The sequence below is a fragment of the Colossoma macropomum genome, unplaced genomic scaffold, assembly GCF_904425465.1.
Source record: "Colossoma macropomum unplaced genomic scaffold, Colossoma_macropomum, whole genome shotgun sequence".
NCBI classification, from domain to species: domain Eukaryota; kingdom Metazoa; phylum Chordata; class Actinopteri; order Characiformes; family Serrasalmidae; genus Colossoma; species Colossoma macropomum.
In genome coordinates this window covers 27099214-27111920 of record NW_023494785.1, presented here as the reverse complement: position 1 = coordinate 27111920, position 12707 = coordinate 27099214, and the positions used below count along the sequence as shown (strand labels likewise).

Here is a 12707-nt window from a genome sequence, read left to right as displayed (position 1 = left end):
CATTTTGACCAGACGTACTATGGCTTGTGTCTGTCAAGACTGCTTGATTAAACTCAGTTATGTTTTAATAAAGTCAGTGTGTAAAATTTACCTTCTTGATGAATTGACAGTTATTACTTAGCAATGTGTATAATAATGCAAACAAAAAGTGTAACCATCACTACTGTTGTGAACATGCCTTCTTACCTCTTACAGAGGTGCCACAGTAGTCTCTAAACTGAGATTTTCTGGTTTAAAGCGTTGTAGGCAGAAATAAATTTCTGGGTAGGGCTGTGAAAAAGTGGCCACTTTTTTGGGTACGACACAGGCACATTTGCTTTATGAACACAACATAGCTGTTAATACTGGATAGCTGAGATCTACAATAGCTGGGAGAAACAGGACAGCAAACTGCTGGACCCGAAGATGACATGACTGACAATGTTTTCTCGACGGGTAGAAAACGACATCTATGGGATGGAATCTCACTGTTAAATGCCCCCAGTTACATCTTTCACTGCTCAAGCTTCAAATTCAAACACTGGCGCACCAATAACAAACTAAAGGCTTGAGGCAATAGCAGATAACAATGGTTGCTGTACACTGATTGGAGGGCTGAGAAAATAAGGCGGAGTTTAGCAGAGAGAGTAATAATTAGACTGGCTATGATACAGTGACAGGACTCAAAGAAATCAAATTGCATTATCTCTTAAATATTAAAAATTTCGGCTTAATAAATATTAATTCCCCATTTGATTTCTTTAAAGGCCAAGAAAACCATCTTCTGGTGAAGTATCTTGAAGTATTGAAGTATCCTACTGGTCTCTCTTACCATCAAAAAACAGAGCCTGGTGGTCTCACCCATTTGTATGCATTTCTCTCATTTATAATAGTAACAGTATAATTAAAACTGAGAGCTCCGTGCATGTCCTTTTGTAATAATCACATTGTAGCAGTATTGTATCGAACATACAGTGTACTATACATCCTGTTCTATTCTGCTCTTATCCTCTTCTGTAATTTTCTCATTGCTTCCTCTCCCCTTTCCTCCTCTCAAGTTTCCCTCATATTTTTCCTCTCTCTGTGTGTTTGGAAGACAGCCAGTACAGGTGTTCATGTGTGGAGATGACTCAGTGTGCCATATCCCAGTGACCTTTTCATGACCACAGAGATAGAGCAGCGAGAAAAATATCACTGTCTATAAAAAGAAAGCACACTTGCTTTGACACTGTGTAATGTAGATTGTGCTCTGTATACATTTGTAAGGTCTGTTGATTGTAAATTTGAAGCTGTATTGAACAGAAGCATAGATAATTGGACTTGATATTAACATTAAACTCTAACAACATTTTAGGGAACTTAATCCCAACATGACAACACAGATATTTATAATGTGCACTTTAAAGCTCACTGGTGGAAATGTGTTGGAAGAACATTTTGTATCGTTGGTTGTGCTTCGGAATCTGATGATTGCAAGCATGTTGAAAGAGTATTCAACATTTAAACATAAAAATCTTACATAGTGCTGCTTTAACTGCAGAATATATGGTTCCCTGCAGTGTTCAGATGCTAAGATCAGGGCCTTGCAGTTAGCTTCACTAGTTTAGCCTCTCTTCAGTTACATCATATGAGACTTTTATTCCATCACATACTCCAGCAGAGTAAAAGTGGGTCAGCGGGATTAATTTTCTGGCTGGCTTTTGCCTATTGGGAGCTAATGGGAGATTAGCTGGGAAGTTTTTGTTCAGTAAGTCTCTGGAAAGCACAATGTCTGTTCGTCAAAAAGGCCCCTTCAAGAAAAGGTCACATGAGGCAGGAGGGGCTGTGAGAGCAGCAACACTCCAGCTCCCCGCTGTTCATCTAGCTGACCAGGCCAATCAGTCTGGCCTTTTGCAGCCCAAACAATGGCAGGTCTGGCAGGCGGCTTTTCCACTGATGGGTGACTTCACTGTAATGTTTTTCCCATATACTTAATGATAATGATTCTGTTAGATCAGAAGGTTTATTCATAATAAATCTGAGTGCTCCTTTTTATAGACGTGTTCTAAAGCTTTTGGGCTAAGACCAGTATGGGCAGGAATTCTCTTGCTCTGATGTGCTTTTTAAATATAGGCTGAAGTTTATTCATTTAAGAGAAACATGGCAGTTATTGGAGAAAGCAGCCTAGTGCCTCAGTGTTCCAAAAGTGCAAAATGGGCATTTCTATTTCAATAGTAACCTCCTAAGAGCATCTTTCCTGTTCCCATGGTCTCTCAGTGACTTTCCCCATATCTTTAAGGAATCACTGTGGGGGAGAGAGAATTATGAATGTGATAATTGCTGTGGTCAAAGTGCCCTTGAGTTTAAATGATGCAGTCAGATGTGAGAAGGTCTGTTAATTCTTTCAGTCTCTTCTCACATGGATCACTGGGTTATTTAAATGCATTGAAATGTGTGTGCAGTGTTCTTGTTCTTGCTTCGACGCTGAGCTTTGTGCCCTCCAACGGGACATCACGCATCCATATTCATATTTGGCAGGGCATGCCATCTGTGGGGATTTTGATGTGATGAAATGAAAGCAAAGGCTTAATTAGAGCCCTTTTGAAGTGCTGTGACCGCGTTCCACAGCTCTGCATCCTGCCTTTTGGTTCTGCAGCAACTCCAATTGCTCTGGGTGATCCAAGAGGCGGTTGATATGTCGGTCCATCACTGAAAGTGGTCATCCGTCCAAGCTAGTCTTGTGGTCTCATAAACAATTGACCCAGTCTCCTCTCTTATGTCGTTTTGTGTCTCAACCAGCTGATTTTGACCTTGTTTGTTTTATCAGAGAACATGATTGATTCTTGCTGCTGTTGCATATTGCTTTGTTTGGTCATTGTCAGTCTTTGTAGAGTAATGTGGATGTTAAGGACTAACTCTGTGTTCCATATCTGTTTCATCTTCAAGGCATTGGCAAGAACGTCATCTGTGACCGGACGGCTACTCCACTGGACGCCTTCCGCATGATGTCAGCAGCCCAGTACTACCCCAAGCTGTTGAGCATCATGGGTAACGTCCTTCGCTTCCTGCCAGCCTTCGTGCGCATGAAGGAGCTGTTGGAGGAGGGCTACGTGGGGGAGCTGCTAGTGTGCGAGGCACAGGTCCATGGTGGTAGCCTCCTGGGCAAGAAGTACAACTGGAGCTGCGACGACCTAATGGGTGGCGGAGGACTTCACTCGGTGGGCAGCTACATCATCGACCTGCTCACGTTCCTAACTGGCCGACGTGCCGTCAAGGTGCACGGCTTCCTCAAGACTTTTGTCAAACAGACTGACCACATCAGGGGCATCAGACAGATCACCAGCGACGACTTCTGCACCTTTCAGATGGTGCTGGAAGGCGGCGCCTGCTGCACCGTGACACTGAACTTTAACGTGCCTGGCGAGTTCCGGCAGGAGGTGGTCGTGGTGGGCACGGCTGGCCGCCTCACTGTGAGCGGCACAGACTTGTACGGTCAAAAGAACAGTGGTGAGGGAGGTCGAGAGCTCCTACTCAAGGACAGCACGCCATTGGGCAATGCCTCCCTGCCTGATAAGGCCTTCAGCGACATCCCCTCGCCCTACCTCACGGGCACCATCTGCATGGTCCAGGCTGTACGGCAGGCCTTTCAGGACCAGGATGACCGGCGGACCTGGGACGGGCGGCCGCTCACCATGGCCGCCACATTTGAGGACTGTCTGTATGCTTTGTGCGTTGTGGACACGATTAAGAAGTCCAACCAGTGTGGCGAATGGCAGAACATTGTAGTGATGACGGAGGAGCCTGAGGTCAGTCCAGCCTACCTGATTAGCGAGGCCATGCGACGCAGCAGGATGTCTTTGTACTGCTAGAGCTGCTTGAGAAATCACTGAATGGAGTTAAATGGATGTTCAGTGAAAATGAGAGAAAGAGATCGTTCCCTTGAGGATTGGAGGAATGTGGTAAAACAAAGCCTGCTACATTTTGAGTTGCGCTTACTGGTACGTCCAGTTTCTTGCTTTGCTGGGAAGTGAATGAAAGGAATGCACAGGATGGCAAGTAAACAGCAATATACTTTCTTGACTTTCTCTGAACGGCACTGCTTCTGGGAGAAATCACACTGGATTCATGGAGGATGAGTGAGTGGAAACTGTTTAGCTTATTTTTCCTCACTGGAGAATACCTCTCCAGGAACACATCTAGCCATAACAAACGTGGCTCTGTCCTTCCTGCATGGAGATGAATGTCCAAACCCAATGGGCTTGAGTACTACTGTCCTGTGTATATGTACTGTGAGTATGTGTATGTGTGTGTACTGTTTGTGTGCTGAACAGTACAAAAAGCCTAAAAATCAATAGTTTGGCTGGTAGGCCTTTTAAAGAGGAACTCCCCTCTAGTCAAATTCGCAATAAATCTGCCTAGACACCCTTGTATGCCTGAAATACAAGGTAATGGCTTTTTCCAGCTATGTGTTTGAAGAGGAGAGAATAATGCACACATATTAACGTGAGTCTGCTTTTCTTTGTAGCTTTAGGTTGGCGGCACTAACTAGGGCTGAATGATTAATTGTTTTTATATCGCAGTTTGAAAAAATGCAATTTTTAAATTGCAAGAGCTGCAATTTTAATTATATACTACATTATTTAACGTTGTCTTAACATTACATTCAGCATTTATCCCTCAAGCCCAAAAAATAGATGTGGTCATGTTCTTGAGGGCAAAAAAGCCTGCAGCTAAATTTATAGAACATAATCGCATTTAATAGCAGTCAAAAAATCTGGTCGGAAAAATTACAGTTAGTTTTTTTTCCTTAATCGTTCAGCCCTAGCCGTAACTGTGTTTTACAGGTTCTATATGAGTCTCAGTGTCGGCCAGCTTGATTCAGCGTGTGATGCAGAGCCTTCCTATGCTTGCATGATTGGGTAAGAATGTAGAATGCATCTGTGGACGCAAGTCAATCAATCAGCAGTGGCCTCTGTTTAGTCCTGCATAAATGTTCCAGCATGCACGCGACCTGCACTGTTACAGAAAAGACTGAAATAATTACTATCAATATGATCTAAGCAAACAAGTGGTACATGTGGTAGAGATAGAACCTAAAACAAAATAGTAAATATGCCTATTTGTTCTTAGTTATTGACTTAGACATTCATGAGTCTTACACCATCGCTTACTATGACCTGTTATATGGCAAAACAGTAGTAATACTATTTGTTTACAGGGTAAAATCGCTGGTGTTGAGTGGATGATATAAGTCTGAAGTTGATTCAAACACTGCCGATTTTACGCTCCGTGGTTTTTCATCTGCATGCTCTAAGCTCGGTTTATGTGTCTTAGCCAGGTCTGATAATGGGCAGGTTGGTTTATATGGACATTTCTAGCAACCTTTCATATAATCAGAGTTGCACATTCTTGAGGGCTAGATACAATTAGAACCAGCTATAAGCTTAAAATTCTGTATACCAAAACCTATTCAAAACATGCAAGAGGTGCTAGACGATGGTATGAACCAATGTACTGTATTGACCTGAAGATATTCCCAAATTACATTTTTATTAGTGCAGAATAATTTTCAGCATCATCTGTTATCACTTACTCTTAGCTCTCACACTGACCTACAAGCCAAAAGATTGATTTTTATTTTAATCTTTCTTTTTAAGTGTTGTCAAGGTATTACAAAGCTCAAAGTGTTCGGCATAACATTATCCACTGTCTGTGTTCAGTGTAGGTAACATATTATGGTAGCATTTTACTTGAACTCTGCTACATAACATTGACATGACCATGCCATACACGTCACAGCAGATCAGCTGTCATGACAGATTTTTCCAGGAATATAGCAGTGTCGTGTTTCCATTACTGTTAATTGTCATGACAGATGCTAGTGCACAATCAAAAATTAGCACATGACATTAGTTGTCATGATAGCTGACATTTGCCGTGATGTTTATGGCATGGTTGTCGATGTTAAGTAGCAGAGTTCAAGTTAAGTGTTATCCTTATTGTTGCAGTCATCACTCAGCTGATATAATGGAGTCATATGGCTGTCATAAGCAGTAGTAAAAATCATTTTAAATAATGTTTTTTTATAATAAGACTGACAACAATGATGCAAATGACTTTCAACAAGATTCCTAGCGAGAATTCATACTGATCACTGTGTCATGCTTGTGTACATTATAATGTGTCATAACCAGTTAAGATTTCCGTGAACTGTTACGACAGCTTATCACACTGTTATATTAGCTTCAACCTCACAGAAGTTTATTTTGAGAAACATACGTTGACATTTTGTTTGATTAAATATGACTGTATTTTTTTTTAAACTGCCTGTGAAAAACACCTGCTGTAAATAACTACATACCTTTTTTATACATGCTATGTGTAAAATAGACATATTTATTTTAGTTTTTTTTGGATGTTTCGCTTCAAATCAGGAACTGTGTGTATTGTTAGAGAGGAACAGAGAGGCCTTTGAGTGCACACTTCTCCAAGAGAAGTGCAGCACTTCCACTGTGATGCTACTGTTAAAGTGTGTGACCAAATCTGCCCCCCCCTTCTTCTCCCTTCAAGTAAGTGCACCTGTTTCAGTGCTGTTAGTTCACACTATTAGTGACTGTACAAATTCATAGAAAATCAACCATGACAATTTTCAGAGGTACAAACATAATGTTTAGCAAAGTATTGAAATCTTCATTTCTGCATGATGATATCTGAATCATATTGGTGCCAGCAAATAATTGCATTGAACCACTAATTAGATTTGACTGTGTGGGCTAGTGGTGGGCGATAAGGCAAAAATATAATATAACAATACTTGAAGACATATATGCAATATTGCGTATATTACGATGATATACTCATCATGATATTTCAGTTGTCAGTGCTTCAATAAGTTGGAACAGAAATAAAGCCCTGTAAGTACCACAATTTAAAATATAATGAAAAACTATCAGTGCGGTGATTTTTATTTAGCGTTTCACATCCAGTTAAACAGGACTCATTATACTGTCTTTGTAATGAAACATGCAGTTGGTCAGTGTTCTTTAAGTACTGTTTAGTGGGTTGGTGGATGGAATGCTATTAGCACACTGAGGAAGGTTGTGTGCTGAAATGCATCTGTGCTTATAATGAGTTTAATAAATATTTTGGCAATTATGCAAGTGCTGTCTGAACCTTTTCTTTTAGTACTGACCATATTCGCAATACGCTCAGAAAAGCAGACAGTGACATGGTTTGTCACTGTAATGGAAAAATATTGTCATATTGCCCAGCCCTAATTCAAACTGTATATTTAATTATGTATTTATTGTATTCTAGAAGAGCAGAACGTTAAGTCAGTGTGGATTTACTGAGCTAAAAGGTCTGCATTACCTTTATTTTATATCTCTTGTAACCCCCTACAAATAAATGGTACATTTATCCATAAAGCTAGTCCAAATGTGTCTGTATCAGCATCGACATCGACAGATATTGGATATTTGTACATGCCTATGAATTTATAAACACAAAAAGTCGTTTGCTCCTAGAAATGCTAGCTTGTTTATTCTTGGATATTTGTAAACTGTTCCCGTGTTCATTTATTCCTGTTTGCCCATGTGCTAGTCTCATACTCCAAAGCATACTAAACTAGACTGTATACTGACAGCCAAGCTCAGTGACCTTTCACCTTCTTTTCTTAATCCTTCACATTCGTTCTGCTTCGTGCACAAAATGAGCTGAAGCAGCCATGAGAATGTGAATCATGTCACTTTTGACATCTGGGCTGGACATTTTTGCAGTGATCTTAAGCTGCATTTTTAATGTTTCCACATAAATAATTCTGGTCATTTCTCATTATGGGCCTTTAAAATGAAGAGAAGGACAGACATAGATTCACTCTGCCCTGCAGCCTCCATTAACTTGGCTCTCTATTTAATTAAAAGTCCCTAAAGGTCACACATCATCCCCACTTCTCTTAATTGACGTGAGTGCTACAGATAACGTTTTCTAAAGACAAAAATGGGCTTCCCATGGCTGAAGTTTCACACTGGGAGAAAATAAAGTACTTGAAAGCTAATCCAGTTTGTGCCTATGGCTGATTCTGGACACTTCAGAGTTATCAGCATAATGCAAATACGAGCAACTATCATCAAAACAGCCTTCAACACACCCTTGTAGTTATTTGTCTGGAAATTCATTAAGTGCTAAAAATGTATTTTAAATGATACACAGCCTGAAACATGTGCCGCTGATCATTTAATAAGAGCTGAATTAACTTTATAGCAACTGATATCAGCTTAATTGAATCTGTATTGATGTGAGGTGTGTTCATCAGTGCGGTGCACACTTTCACGACAGGTTCCAGACATGAAGAGACGATTCAACTATGTGGGGCATTCATACTCTTCAAAAGTGGGCCAGATTTTGTCACTGAAAACAATGTCTTTGGATTTTACAAAGAGAAAAGAGAACACACTTTGCTCAAATCTGAATATTCAATATAAATCTGAATTATATGATAAGCTTGTCATGATTGTTTTTTAAACATTTTGAAGTCAGTTCCTATCATGACTATGAAAGTTCCATTGAGAAATCAATGTGTGTCCACCATCTGTCCTTCTACAGCTGCTGTATTAATGCAATTATGCAGATAGTGTGATGATGTCTGTGTAACTGGAATAAGTGTTTTTTTTTTTTTACTGTCTTACTTTTGGTAATGTGAGGTTTTACCCCAGACATACTGGACACATGATGACAAAGCTGCAGTCTTGTTGCTGATTGCTGTTATGCTCTTTCTGAACTTGCTTGTTTCTGAACAAAACAAAACTACAAAAAAATAAGATAAAAACTTGAAACCATGGGGAAAATGTTACAGCTGGAAATGTTCTAAGTGTATATGTACGCTAGTACCGCTGTTGTGTGTGAGTATCTCTTCCCTTCTCTTTAGGCAGCATTTGCAAACATGTTGGGTGAGGAGGTGGAGGTGGTGGGGCGCTTTGAAAGGCCTGGGGACTAAAGGGGTCTGGATTTGGCGAGGACACACTCAGCCTTCCAAAATTGTTTCCGGTTAAACAAAGCTTTGATGGAAGGGTGAGTCTAAGAAGAAGAGTGAATCCTTTTAGTCAACCTTGGGAAGATGTTAATGCGTAGCCTCTCAGCCTATAGACCAGGCGTGTACTGATACACAAAATTCACGAGGAGATGTGTACTGTTGTTTTTGCTCCGATACATTCAAACAGAAGTAAAAAATAAAGGGCAGCATTCTTTTGTTTTGTTTGTTTGTTTGTTTTTGTCAAAGACTCATTTCAGTTTGCAACAGTAAATACATTGCTAATACTTTACCGAAGGGCAGCATTTGTAAGGTTCCATTACACCTATATAAGCCCTTCAATGCATAAACCTACATAAACATTTATAAAAAACCTTATTTTCACTAGTGTCAGTTTTCATAAAGGCTCCCTTTGTCGATTTTATGTTAAAAAGCTTATGTTGGTGTTAACTCTGCCCTAATATTTTTATAGTACAAAATCTATTCTGTTTAATTCATAGTGTGGATTATCTCTTGCATCTCCCATATTGAAAAAAGAATATGAATATGTGTAACGTAGCCCCATGTGTACTGCAGCTGGCGCACTCAGAATGATAATATATGGCCACATTTATCCTCTGCGAGCTCCACACTAAAGCCTGAATGTCTGTCCAGTTTGCGTGTTTGTGCTGTTAACAGCTGCTTTGCCATTTTGTTGTGGCAGTGCAGATGTGGATGGACACACACACCCCACTTTTCCCCCACGCATTGCACAGCTCCTGCTGGGGTGAGGGGTGGTGTAGGGGTGCCCCAGTGAGAGGGGGGCGGCTGGGGTGTTCATGATGAAAAGACACAGAGCTCAAAGAGGTGCTTTTTGTGCACCCTCACTCAGTATCCTAGCAACCGGCTGCCACAGGGCCAAACCGGGCTCATCTTAAACGTTCTCTCCCACCCTGCTGCTTCTCTTTCTCCTCACCTCTCCTTTTCTCTTCTTCTCCTATCCTGTTCTGTCTCCTTTCCTTTTCTCTGTCTATCCTGTATCTCTCTCCCCTTCTCTCTATTCCTATCACGCTTGCTCTGTCCCTCCTCTTTTTCTCTTTCTTCGTGAAGTGCAGTAAATTTAATGGTCTTCCAGGTGATTCTAATATTTTTACCATCTCAGTTAATACTGCTGTTTTACATCATGGTTCAGAATTAATGATATTCACCATAACCCTGAATGCCCACAGGCTTTAGAAGTAATTGGCGATGGTCAAGCAGATTGATTGTTCTACAAATGTTCTAAAATACAAAGCTAGAAACTTTTGCAATATTTTTAGTTTAGGCATTTCAGTATTATTGCTTTTATTTTTACAACTCGTACAAAATGCACTTTGAGCTGCCACCGGCATGAGAAGTGCTATATAAATTAAAAAAATTATTAATTATTAAATTATTATTATCAGTCATTAAACTTGTTTTCAAACTTATTTTCCCACTGATTTTTTTTGTAAACATTTGTGTTTGTTCTCAGCTGTCACATGATGAGAATCCCAGTAAACATCTAACTGAAAAAGATAACTGAAACCTTTCAGAATTAAGGCAGCTTTGCCAGAAGTGGAGATGCCCAAAGTACAGAGACAATACCAGAAGGCTTCAGAAAGCTCAGGTTGAAGCACTGATCAAACAGAGCATTGAAATGAAATATAGTTCAGTATCATGGTGCACACAAAGATCACCTCACTTTTAATTAGGCCTTACATTCCACCAGAGTCCAACCCTGATTATCTCACCTTTCGCCTTTCCCCTCACCTGACTGGGTGACCATAATGATCAGAAAGATCAATTAAGCTTGTTCAGGAAGAAGCCTCTCTGCATCTACAGAGGTGAATAATGCACCACATGCATGCCTGCTGTCTTTTTAATTCTTTACTTCTGGGCTGGCATGGATTAGGCTGTGTAATGTATTTTCTTTATGGTGAGATTTCACCTGGAACAGTAGGAATGCCAGTGTTCCTGGGTCAGTGCCACCTGCTGTACCAGAGCAGCAGAGCTGAATACTGTTTTAAGCTTAAACTACAGATGCATGGGTGATTTTAGAGAAAACAAAGAATTTGAGGTTTAAACCGACTTATTTCACCAAGACAGTCCTGATGGGTCCAACCAATCCACCTTCAGAACACTAGCAAAGTTCGAGCGCTGCTTGTGCCTTTCATTTTCTATCTAATAGACGAGAAATTTCATAGTGTGAGCTGCAGGGAAGCTAGTCAGCCACATCTTAAGCCAAAAACATTGTTTTTGGAAACCTTTTGTTTTGGTAACAAAGCAATAAGAGCACTGAATGAGTATCAGTATGATCAGCCTTCCACTGACATCCAACATGCAAAGTCCACACAAAGACATTGCATAAACCAAATTTTATTTATATTACATGTTCTAAAAACAGTTACACCTGTGGACTACAGGTTATTAATGAAAGCTTCACTCTGCCACTTTCATTCTTAGACAGTACATCTGGCTAAGGCTTATTTGACTACTCAAATGTTTCCTAGGAAATATGGTGCAGCTCTGTAAGTTCACAGCTAGCCAAGTCTTAGTTGACCATTTCAAAGTGTCTTTTCTTAATTTTTTTCACTTCTACCGCTCTCCATCTCAACATATTGTTTGTGAATGCTGCCTTTTTCTGTTACTCTACTACTGAACGTGTTAATGTCACAAAAAACCCTATCAATTTTAATGCTTTATTGATGTTTGACTATTTATTGTACTATATGTATTTCGTGGACGCATGGATCTTTGTATATATTTTGGATTGGCAAACGTATATTTATCAGTCTTGAACTATAGAATGTATTGTATTAGGAGCATTAAAGTCTATATTTTCTATCTGCTGTATGGAGGGGTTGGCAGCCAGGAGGCAGGACTGTCCACCCATAATATGGACTGCAAGACTGTGTGAATGTGCAAGCCCTGTAAACATCCTTCAGTGTTCCACTGAGTCTGGTCTACACTGCTACTGTGTGTGTGTGTGTGTGTGTGTGTGTGTGTGTTACACACACACACACACACACACACACACTAGTTTATGCATTTGCGAGTGAGTGTGTGTTGTACGTCTGAGTCTCTGTGTGTTTATTCCTAGAATGTTGTTTGTCCTGACCTGACCACCCTGAAGTTCTAGAAAGCCTCGGACACGGTTTACAGCATCCGGATGCTGTCGGATGCTGCAGTTTCTATGGAATTAAAAATCATGTAGACAAATGCATGTGTCGTCTCATTTTAAGTACATCCTCTGAAATATTAGAGTGCTAGTGGCATCACTGGACCAGTGACCTATTTTTAGTTCTAACGAAACTTGTTTTGAAACCAACAAGCCACAGTCCATCCCCAGTTCAGTTTGGTCATGTTCAGTGTTTGCCATAGTGAGATGCGTGCACTAATACAATAATGTGGCACTAAATAACAAACAAATATGACAATAAATAAATAAAACAAAAAATTACACACCAACAGCAGAATGTCAACAATATCACTACTAATAAATTCATAATATAGAAATGCAAAACAGACTTATCTGTGCTCAACTGACTTATAGGTAAATCATGGAGAGTCACTTAGGTGCTCTTTGGTAAGAAAGTTTGAGATACACTTCATGGCCAAAAGTTTATGGACAGGTTCAGGTTTTTCAGGTACAACCCTTTGCTGACAGGTGTATAAAATTAAGCACATAACAATGCAATCTCCATAGACAAAGTACAGTGGG

At 40.2% G+C, this 12707-nt stretch overlaps 1 protein-coding gene across 2 annotated transcripts in view; it reads left to right on the top strand.

The window, feature by feature from the left end:
* Positions 1-12205, top strand: part of si:ch211-276f18.2 (glucose-fructose oxidoreductase domain-containing protein 1) — a 44218-nt gene extending 32013 nt beyond the window's left edge. For both annotated transcript variants that reach the window (XM_036589268.1, XM_036589277.1), the window contains exon 2: positions 2905-12205. In XM_036589268.1, the coding sequence (XP_036445161.1) occupies positions 2905-3827 (923 nt within the window). In that variant the 3' untranslated portion in view covers positions 3828-12205. The remainder of the gene's footprint in view (positions 1-2904) is intronic.
* Positions 12206-12707: the final 502 nt, after the last annotated feature.